This window comes from Chiloscyllium plagiosum, chromosome 26 (genome assembly GCF_004010195.1).
Source record: "Chiloscyllium plagiosum isolate BGI_BamShark_2017 chromosome 26, ASM401019v2, whole genome shotgun sequence".
NCBI lineage: Eukaryota > Metazoa > Chordata > Chondrichthyes > Orectolobiformes > Hemiscylliidae > Chiloscyllium > Chiloscyllium plagiosum.
In genome coordinates, this window is record NC_057735.1 from 49,678,758 (window position 1) to 49,690,153 (window position 11,396).

Sequence of the window (11,396 nt, forward strand, 5' to 3'; positions counted from 1 at the left end):
AGGGATTGAGGGTATGGAGAGAAAACGGGGGCGAGATACTGAGATTGCACGATCAGCCTTGATCATACTGAATGCTGGTATAGGCTTGAAGGGCTGAATGGTCTACTCCTACTCCCATTGTCTATGTTTCCAAGTTGTATCAGAGGTCTTTTGTTTGGGGGTGGGGAGGGGCAAGATTTCAATTTGAACTTTGCTGGAGCCTTATGTAAGTAGTGACTCCCCAACCCTGCCCTGCACTCACTGTCTGGTATAAACTGTTTCTTTGACCTTATATCCAACCCCCAGATTACATTTTCCTGGTCTCTGTAGGTGCACCTTATTGAGGGAACTCCTGGGTGATTCTCACTTACCAAGAAAGCACAGAGCATGTAAAAACTGATGAAGTAGAAAATAGCGAAGTTGGTTCCACAGGTGTACTCTTCGCCAGGCATGTAGTCAGATTCAGGGTCACAGAGTTTGCCAGGTCGGCAGGCCAGCATGATCTCCTGCCAAGCTTCACCTGTGGCACATCTAGAGATGACAACAATACAGTCAGCCACTGCAGGGGACACCACGTGGGCATTCAGGCTCAGGGTGAAAGGTCAGATTTGGGGTGAGGGGTCAGGTGGGAGGGAGCAGGCAGTCAAGAGGCTGTGTTAGTCACAGCACTGAACAACCAGTCACAGGGCAAGTGAGCAATCAGGGAACAAGGGGGCAGTTAGTCAGGAGGCAAAGGGGACAGTCAGTCAGGGGGGAAGGGAGGAGTCAGGGGCAGTCAATCGGGTGGGTGAAAGGGCAGTCAGGGGTGAATGGGCAGGGAGTCACTCACCTGAATAGCAGGAGCACAGCTTGTGGGAAAGTCTGGAAGTTATTATTGCGATTGATTTGTGCTCCGTCCACATTGGCAATCTTACCAAAGACCTGATTAACAACAGGAGATGGCAGAGGTGAGAGAGATGTCTCTACAGGATCGCTGAGAAAGAATTTGGTTTCAAGATTACGGTGCATTAACGTTTATGGACAGCATTAAGGTCTTTGTACAGCACTCATTTACAGTACGAACAGACTTGTGGAAATCTACATGTACATTAGAGGGTTAATGAGCACCTCCCTCAACTGGATGTGGGGTTAATGGAGCCTGGTCTTACCTGCATCCCAATGACAGCATAGATAAAGAACAACATCACAATCAGCAGAGCCACATAGGGTAGAGCCTGTCAGAAAACAACAACAAAAGCACTGAATACTCCTCTCTAGAATGTGAGTATTGCTGAAAAAAGACACATTGTGTTCAGGCTTCTCATCAAGGTTTCTTGTGAAAGATTTTGCCAAAGTTTTTGACACAAGAATTTGACAAAATTCGTCCTTTTTCAGCAAAAGCCAGATCACAAAGCATGTATCCACGAGATGGTGAGAAGTCTGGTGCTGACCCAGCTCCCAACCATCCCCTAGATCAGATCCCATTCTCTCATCGGGGTGTCCATCCTTTTAGGTCACAGCCAGCCTCATTTACAGAGTTGTCGCTGTTTCGATCAGGAAGAGGTGTATACAAACAAAGAGGAGGAGTAGATCTGTCAGCCCCTTCAGACTCCTGCCATTCAATAATATTGTGCTGATCAGAGGCATGGTTAACACACACTCAACCCAAAATGTTAACTCCATTTTACTCTCGACAGAGGCTGCCAGACCTGCTGAGTTTCTCCAGCTAATTCTATTTGTTTCAGATTGCCAGCCTTGGTAGTTCGTTTTATTTCTCTACTTATAAATTCAAACCCTCTCATGTTAGATGATAACATTCTATTAGCTTTCCAATTACTTGGTCCCTGCAGGCTGACCTTTTGCGATTCATGCACTAGGACACCCAGATCCCTCTGTATCTCAGAGCTCTGCAATCTCTCGCCATTTGGATAAGTTGCTCTCAGATCTCGCAGAACTGCTGATTATTACAGTCTTTAACTGTCTCCTTCCTTTGCTGCTACAGCTTGGCACTGGCTGACAGTTGATTTGATTGTCCTTTTGCAGTTCAGTCTGTGATTGACTCACACGGCTATGCTCTCATACCTGGAAGGACTTGATGAACGTCCACAGCAAAGTTCGAACCCCCTCTCCTCTGCTCAGCAATTTGACCAGGCGCATCACACGAAACAGACGGAAGAAGGAGATGGAGATACGGGAAGTGTCCTCTGACTCCTGAGAAATCACCAAGAGAACACAGGTTACAATAAAGGAGAGTATGGCTGTGTGCAAACTGCAAGGGATGAGTTAAGGGTCAAACAGGACACTGGGGCTGGGAGTTGGGAGGCATTGATGGAGACAGTAAGATCAGATACAAAAAAAACAGGGATGAAGGCAGATCGGAACAGGGTGGGAAAGAGAATGAGATGTGGAGGCCAGGAAGGCTGAGGTTGGTTAACCATTGAGGCTGGATTAGTGGTGCTGGAAGAGCACAGCAGTTCAGGCAGCATCCAAGGAGCTTCGAGCTCTTCCAGCACCACTAATCCAGAATCTGGTTTCCAGCATCTGCAGTCATTGTTTTTACCTCGTTGATTTTAACCATTGAGGTTAACAGGAATGGGTGATTGAGGGAGGCAGATTACATAATCACAAGAAAGCCCAAAGTGCTTTCTTATGACAATAACTTGCATGAAATAATGTCAATGTGTGTCTCAAGGTACTTCACAGGAACATGGTTAGAGGAAATTTCACCTGTGGCCACGTAAAATATTAGTGGGGGAGAGGAAGGGATGAGGGTTAGGAAAAAGTGATGAGTGCTCAGGGGAGGCTGAGAGTTTTAGGGAACTGGCTGAAGGCTTAAGGGAAAGCGTCAGGGTTTGAGATCTCAGGAGAGGCTGCAAGGAATCAAGAAGGGGGTGAGGACTTATGGCACGTGCAGACAGGAAGCCCTGGGGAGTGGGCAGTGAGTAATCTTGTCACTCTGGTATACACCAATATTGGCACTGGCTTAAGGGCACTCACCAACTGACTGTGAGGAGGGAGGACTTTGATGGTGACCTCAGCCTGAATGGGAACCAAACCCTGCAGTTTACATACTCTCCATCGTGAACCAGCCATCCAGCCAACTGAGCTAGCCAGAAAGGTTGGTCACCAATATTCATGACGAACCCACTGACTCACACAGTTATCTAAACTATACATCCTCAAACCCTGCTTCCTGAAAGGACTAAATTCTATTTTTGCAATCTTTGTTGCACGTGTTCTGCAGATCCCACCTTCCACCAGGCTGCCTCTGATGCCCTCCTTTACCTCAGTTGAGGATTTCCCCAAGGTGGTTGACAGGATTCCTCTGCCATGTCCAATCCATTTCCTACATTTCTGCCCATACCCATTCCCTTCCCTTCCCTCTCAGAACAACAATAGGATCCTCCTTGTGCTCACTTTCCATTCCACCAGTCTCTGCAATCAAAAGATCATCTCTCACAATTGCTGCCGCCAGCAGGATACAACAACAACTTCATCCTTCCTTCCCCCATCACCATTCCATTCCATCTGTGATACTATGGTCCGCTCCTCAATCACCCCTAAAACCATAGCCCCCTCCCACGGCACCTTCGCAGAAGGTGTAACACTTGCCCCCACTCCTTCCTCACCTTCCAAAGCCCTTCCAAAGTTTCACTCGTACTTCTTTCAATCTGGTCAACTGCATTCACTGCTGACAGTGTGGTCTTCTTTCCATTGGCAACAGCAAATGGAGACTAGGTGACTGCTTTGTGGTATATAGGAAATGACCCTGAATTCCAAGCTGCTTGCTATTTCAATAAACCATCTCACTCCCAGGCTACCATTGCTATCCTAGGGCAGCTACTGGAACAACAGCACCTCATTTTCCATTTGGCAGTTTAAACGATCAACTCCGTAACATCAGATCATGACCTCTGTCTTCCGTTTGATGATGAAATAACTCCACAGAGGCTGGTATCCCATCACCAAGTCACCCTTTATCTACATGTGTGTAATACTTGCCACAGCTCCGTCTTCCTCAGAGCCAGCTCTCAGAGTGAACAGAACCCCTGTCACTCTTGTTTATATCTGTCAGCCAGGACTTCCTGATTGGACCAGGTTAACAGCCCCAATCTGGGAACTCATATTCTGTGAGGTCCAGCTCACTGACCTCATCACAATCATGACAGACGACACTGCCTCCCCTCTCATCATATTTTTGGATTTACATTCAGCAGAGTTGAAACACTTAACAGCTACCATGAACAGCCACTCTAACAACTCTGGAGCTCTCTACAACCATTACCACTCCCTTTGCCTCTTGCTCTCTGACAGTATGCTGAGATCAAAGGTATTAGATCAGTAAGCTTCAAGTAATCAGGAAGGAGGGATCACATCCGGAGTTAGACACAGACTGAGTGAATATATGGGGAATTCAGTGCAGAGGGGAAGAGGTGCTTTTTACTTGTTTTTCTTTGGCTCATAGTCTGGAAGATTTTTTGAAAAGGTTAAACTGAAGCCCAGGGTCAGGGGCCCAGCATAAGACAACATTACATCACAAGAAAACCATAAGTTCATTGGTTGGTAATAGCTGCTAATTTGACTATCTATTATAGGGCACCTTCAAATTAAACAGGAGAAATATTTACAGATTATAGACTGGGTCTTTTCCCCAAGGTAGGGAATTCCAAACTAGAGGGCATAGGCTTAAGGCAAGAAGGAAAAGATTTAAAAGGGACCTGGGGTGTGGGTGGCAGAGGGCATTGTGTGTATGGAATGAGCTGCCAGAGGAGAGGGTGGATGCTGTTACAATTACAACATTTAAAAGGCCTGTGGATGGGTATGACTCTAATCCAGTTTCTTCCAACAGTTTAAAGGTGTGCAGGTTAGGTGGATTGACCATGCTAAATTTTCCCATATGTCCAGGGATGTGCAGTATAGGTGAATTAGCCAAGGTAGATATGGGAATAGGCTGGATGGCTGGGTCTGGGTGAGATGCTCTTTGCAGGGGCAGTGTGGACTCAATGGACTGAATGGCCTCTTGCCAAACTGAAGAGATTCTATGATTCAAACCAGGGAATGGGAAAGTTACCTAGATGTTATGTTTCAGGAGGGAGACACACCCAGGAGGCTGGGTCAAAATCATGGAATTCCCTCCCAAATGGTGTGTGTCAACTCAAGCAGGTGGACTGCCACAGTTTAAGGAGGCAGCTCACCCCCACCTTCTTAAGGACAACTAGGGATGGGCTTAAATGTCCTCAACGCTGGCCATGTCCCGCAAAAAAAAAAATTTAAAACGCCTTGTATTAAGTACAGTAAACTTGGTTTTAACAGGCCCCTCACTCTCAATAAACCAGTAAAAATTATATCCCTGTAATACTGGAAGTTTACTGCATTATTGTGATCTCCACGATACCTGAGTCGTCAGTTCAAGGTATGAGTGAGAAAGCTCTCTGCTGGTAAGTTTTATTTAAGGCAAAATGAATCTTCCTCACATTCTAACATATCCCTGCCCTTACCTTCTATTACACTGGCTCCACCCCACCTTTCTGTACAGTACAAAACCCATCATTTTCTATTTCTCTCTTCAGTTCTGAAGAAGAGTCATTATCAGACTTGAAAAACAACTGTGTTTCTCTCTCCACAGATGCCGCCAGACCTGCTGAGTTTCTCCAACACTTGCTATTTTTATTTCAGGTTTCCACCATCTGCATGATATTATTCTCATTTCAAAATTGGTCTCTTTTGACATTCACCTGGTCTGATATCTCATTGTGATTTAATGTCCATTTTTATCATTATGCCACCATCAACTGCATTCAGACGTTCATTTTGTGATTTGAAAATGTTTGTCATTGAGGGGAGCAGTGGCTACCAATTCAGATAATAGAGATGCAATCATAAAGTTGGGGAACTAAAAGTCATGCAGCTGGTAACTTGGGGGCATGGGGTGAGGTGCTCATGGGAGGGGAGCAAAGAGAAAGGGAAGGACATGACAGAATGGAGCAAGGAGAGTTAGTGCGTGAGGTACAAGAGGGACCACAGGAAATGCCCAGTTAGTGGGCTCACAGACCATGTTAATGAGTGACTGAAGAAGAGTGTTCCTCAGCTGTTACTCTTACACCAAACATAACTGGGATTTCACATCAGTAAGTGTTTAATTGACTGTCATCACACCTAATTCCATCCACACTGGTTGGTTAGGGCTGCACTGCTCAAAGAAGCAAAGTGGGGAAGTTAGGAACAACTTGGACATATCGAAGATTCAGGTTGGGATATTCTGGATCCCAATGCCTTTCCCAAACTGTCACAGTGCAATGGCCAGGTAGGAATTGGGGCAGGATTTCATGGTGGAGTAGGTTTGTGCAGGGTCTGAACACAAACCCATCCAGCTGTATATTCAGATTCACAATCCCGGCCTCCCAGATCAGGTTCTCAACCAGGCCGAGCACTCACAAGGACTGGAGTCATCATGATGTTCTACCTCTCTGTGGGAACTACCAAAGAAAACAGATGGTTGTGAATACACCGGGTTCCCAGATTTCATGACACTCACGTTCTTTGGTACCTCTTAGCCAATTAGTATTTAACACCAGGCTTCTTACTCAGGGGCCTAGTCAGAGAGCTGACAAATACAGGAGTCAGGCTCTGTTACAACTTTCTATCCATCATTAGCACAATGAAGAGGCTTTGAACATCAGAAAGAAAAACAATGGGCTGAATCTTATGTTTCTCTCACTTAATCTGAATTATGTTGACATTTTGGAGGGATTTCCATTATGAGGCTCAGTGAGATTTCTCACTGTATCTTACCAAACGTGCCACATTAACTACCTAGCACATCCTAGGGCTTCCCTCACATCCAATTTGAGTCCCATCTTACCACACACCGTTTCCAAATCAACTCACCACTCAGTGGGTATCCAAGTATTCACCACCTCTTCTGGCGCCTGCCCAGTCTTTAAAATGTGGACCCGGGCAGATACTGTCAGTCCAGAGCTGCCCAACCAGTTGTTGTTGGCATTTGCCCCAGACATAGCAGACAGTGGGAGATCTGGAGCTCCTCTTTATGGGGCAGTGAATGGATGGGTGCTCTTACTCCCCCAGGACCAGCAGTGCAGGCCACCAGACCATGGTTACCACCCAGTGAAAGTACGTTCAGCCATCTCAAGGAATGTAGGAAGTAGGAAGAAAGTCAATTACCTTCTTCACTTCGCTATTTCTCCATTTGCCAGTGTTAAGTGCCATTATCCTTTCTCCAACACCTCATACTCACTCCACCTCTGCTACCGCATCCACCTCCCATGAGGGCTCATGCTGTATCACATCCACTGTTGCCTCCATTATCACCCTCACTGTCACCCACTCTAACTCCTGTCACCACTAACCCTGCATGCCCTCTGTGCTGCCTGCTCACTCACTCGGGACACCTCTTCACCTTCATCAATAATTGCACTGTGCCCCCCACCCAATTTCTTCTCACAAATAATCTACCTCCCTCTCTCATTCCCCAGTGGGAGAACAGCCCATACTGGGGCATGAAGAGGCAAATCAATGGTTGGCTGCCTGACTTTAGACTCCTTTTAAGGTGTGCTTCCTGATTCTGACCACCCTGAGAACTGACTGACGGTATCCAAGCCCCTCGACTGGTGGAGGCTGCCCTACATTTATTGTGCCAGATGCCCCGAGGGACAGCCACCCCATTTGACTTGACTGAGGTCTGCTGATAATCAATGACAAACTTACTGGCTTTGTGCATGTACAAAACAGCATGGCAAGATAGGAGTAATATGAGCCTGGCTTTGCAGGCTCAGGGGCAAAGAGCAAAATGGCAACACAATGCAGGGATGCTGTAAGCATTCAGGTAGGCTCAGAGTACCTGCTCAGACAGTGAGTAAAGAACGAGAGATACATTGTGGTGCAGTCCATGAGTTGGCTGTGTGTCTCTGAGGACACAACATTACAATGAGAGTTACTGAGGCAGCCCAAGGGGCGGCACTGATGTATAGAGAAGGGTCCTGTGAGAAGTTTGGTGATCTGCCATGATTATTCCTAGAGGCTGACACATGTCAGAAGCCAGTGTCCATGGACATGGGGAGGGTGTGGCTGGGTAACCATGGAACACGCCCCGAGATAGGTGCACCTGATGTCCAACATGAAGGTCCCTCAGAGCAAGTGGTGAGCTGATTCGGTGAGACACCCACTTTTATGTCCATGTTGAGATTTCTCAACATCTAGCTTGTTTGGCAAGTTTGGTAAGATGGAACGTTGAATATTAATGAGATGAGCTGTGCCATCAACAAGACATTTAACAAGCAATAATCCCTGTCAATTATTAACTCACTTCTGCCCAGTAAGGAACTTGCAATGCTATTTGTGAAAAGCATAGAAGATGGAGTGAGGGCTATTGTGGTGCAGTTAGGAAGACCAGGTTTAAGTCCTACCTGCTCCTAGATGTGTGTGGTAACACCCTCTGAACAGGTTGATTCAGAAGTATCTAAAGGATGGAGTGAGGTGCTCCCAATGTCAAGATGGTCTCAATGAATTTGACGCCAGATTCTGCCTCACATCCCCCACAGCCCAGTTCTGAAGAAGGGTCACTCGACTCGAAACGTTAATGGTGTTTTTTCTCCATAGACGTTGCCAGACCTGCTGAGTATCTCCAACAATTTCTGTCTTTGTTTGTTTCTCCACAGCCCATGTCGCTTAGAGGCCCTCTAAAGGATTCTGCTCAAAGTGACTGGTCCCAGCCCCCCACAGGCTGTAAACTCAATGTGCTTGCTTCTTTGAGTATCTAAGTCTGACAGGATAGTTGATTATACCACACTACAGGATGAGAGTTTCATGGCGAAGTGTACACTCCAAACAGAAGCAGCTCTGAGGCACATGCTCTGCACACAGCCAACCCCACATGCAGCCAGATATTTACACTGGAGTCGCATCGAGAGCTCAGGCAGTAGAGACCCCCACTGGAAGCAAGAGCTGTCTGTCAAAGGAATGCAAAGGTGAGCAGAGAGCATGAGAGAAAGAGAGAGAGAGAGAGAGAGAGAGAGAACGGGAGATGTACAGACAGAGAGAGGAAAACAAAGATAGAGAGATGACCGTAGAAGAGAGAGAACGTTTGCACAGAACAAGCCCTTACAACATGAACATCAAAACCCACAAATACTGGGCCAGGAGGCGATGTGTCAGGTCTCAGCCAGGGTACATCAGTGAGAGACCAGGCACATGTGCTGAAACTGCACCGTCTACTGTTCAGCTGACTATACTAAACTCCATACTCAGCAGTATGTCCATGTGGTCTCTGAGGACTGTCTCAAACAAATTCACTATCTTCACCCTCCTGCCCTCTGCCACGCAATGAGCTGCTCACATCAACACAGACGACACAGCAGCTCACACCAGTTCATACCAAGACATCAGCACATACCAACTCGCACCAACACACACCAGCTCATACTAACATGCCAGAACACACTAGCTCACACCAACACACCAGCACATACTAGTTCACACCAGCTCACACCAACACACGACGTCATGCCAGAACACACAAGTTCACAATAGCTCACATCAACCCCAGCTCACTAGCCCACTCCAGTCCACCCCAGCACACACCAGTATGGACAGAATGGGCAAACATACCATGTGCTACCAACAAAAGGGGGCACACACACACACAACTGCCCTGTCCCCTAGTCCCTCACATATGCTTGAATCTGCAAGCATGCTGTGTCTGGGGGAATCCAGAAACAGCACACTACAGTCTACTCATCGAAAACTCTCAGAGCTTACTCGGTGGATGTGAGAGGGAGCAGGAAGTGTGAGCTGGTCAGAGCTGACATCGAACTCCAAGGGACCCATGCTTCAGGTGTGTTTATATTTATCCAAAAGTGTTTCATTCACCCAATCCTACATGTCTAATGTCAACTAACTAACCCTAGCCCTAGCACACAAACCAAGCACCCACACGAAACACAGCCATGAGAATGGAGCAGAGCTGAGGCCATATCCTCCACATTGCCATCTCAGTGCTACAGCATTTTCATCATCAGACCATCATTACTTACATTGACCTCACTGAGGATCACATCGATAATACTGCCGATGACAATCAGGAAGTCAAATACATTCCAGGGATCTCCAAAATAACCCTAAAAACCAAGAGAGAGAGAGAGTGAGTGTGAGAAAATGGAGGGAGAGAGGAGGAGGGTACATGAGGAGAGGGAGGGCAGGAAAGGTGAGAGGGAATGACAGGGAGAAGCAAGCAGGAGAGGGGAAATGTGTGGTGATACGGAGAGATCCAGGCAAGGTCTATTTAAAGGGGATAAACATCTCCTGCCAGAGCTGGACAGAGTAAAATACTGATCAGCTCAAATCCCTGATGATCTGATCCACTTCCAACATGGCGATACCAGTTGGTCAGGCCTTGCTGTGAAGGAGCATAGGTCACCTCTGGGATTTACAGAACCTCTGCTGGGATTTACTGACCCTTCTGTTGATTCACTGAAGATTGAGAACTACTGACGGATCTATATAATCTCAGCTCAATTATGATCCACTAGATTACTCTGTCAGTGATTGTTCCTGCGCAGGGATACTTTGAATCTCCACACTGCTGTGGCTCTCTTCTGAGATCCCTCTGGGATACACTGCATTTCTGAGATACAACTGGTAATCACTGAACTGAGAGTCATGGTCTAATGCAGGATCACTGAACAGTTTTGAGATGCACTGCTAGTTTCCATTTCTATCTCAGGTGACCGAATCAACACGGACATTTACTATAAACCGACCGACTCCCACAGCTACCTAGACTACACCTCCTCCCACCCTGCCTCCTGTAAAAACGCCATCCCATATTCCCAATTCCTTCGTCTCCACCGCACCTGCTCCCAGGAGGACCAGTTCCAATACCGCACCACCCAGATGGCCTCCTTCTTCAAGGACCGCAATTTCCCCCCAGACGTGATCGACGATGCTCTCCACCGCATCTCTTCCACTTCCCGCTCCTCCGCCCTTGAGCCCCGCATCTCCAATCGCCACCAGGACAGAACCCCACTGGTCCTCACCTACCACCCCACCAACCTCCATATACATCGTATCATCCGTCGTCATTTCCGCCACCTCCAAACGGAACCACCACCAGGGATATATTTCCCTCCCCTCCCCTATCAGTGTTCCGAAAAGACCACTTCCTCCGTGACTCCCTCGTCAGGTCCACACCCCCCACCAACCCAACCTCCACTCCCGGCACCTTCCCCTGCAACCGCAAGAAATGCAAAACCATAACCGCCACAAATTCACCTGCACCTCCACACACATCATCTATTGCATCCGCTGCACCCGATGTGGCCTCCTCTATATTGGGGAGACAGGCCGCCTACTTGCGGAACGTTTCAGAGAACACCTCTGGGACACCCGGACCAACCAACCCAACCACCCCGTGGCCCAACACT

General features: G+C 47.4%; 1 protein-coding gene across 1 annotated transcript in view; it reads right to left on the reverse strand.

The window, feature by feature from the left end:
* The window catches only part of LOC122562953 (voltage-dependent L-type calcium channel subunit alpha-1S-like), a 172,513-nt gene that overhangs the window by 46,620 nt on the left and 114,497 nt on the right, over positions 1–11,396 (reverse strand). The window contains exons 23-28 of the mRNA XM_043716256.1: positions 10,008–10,091; positions 8,867–8,923; positions 2,041–2,169; positions 1,128–1,193; positions 809–900; positions 351–510 (exon numbers count right to left, since the gene is read on the reverse strand). Coding sequence (XP_043572191.1) covers positions 351–510; positions 809–900; positions 1,128–1,193; positions 2,041–2,169; positions 8,867–8,923; positions 10,008–10,091 — 588 coding nt within the window. The remainder of the gene's footprint in view (positions 1–350; positions 511–808; positions 901–1,127; positions 1,194–2,040; positions 2,170–8,866; positions 8,924–10,007; positions 10,092–11,396) is intronic.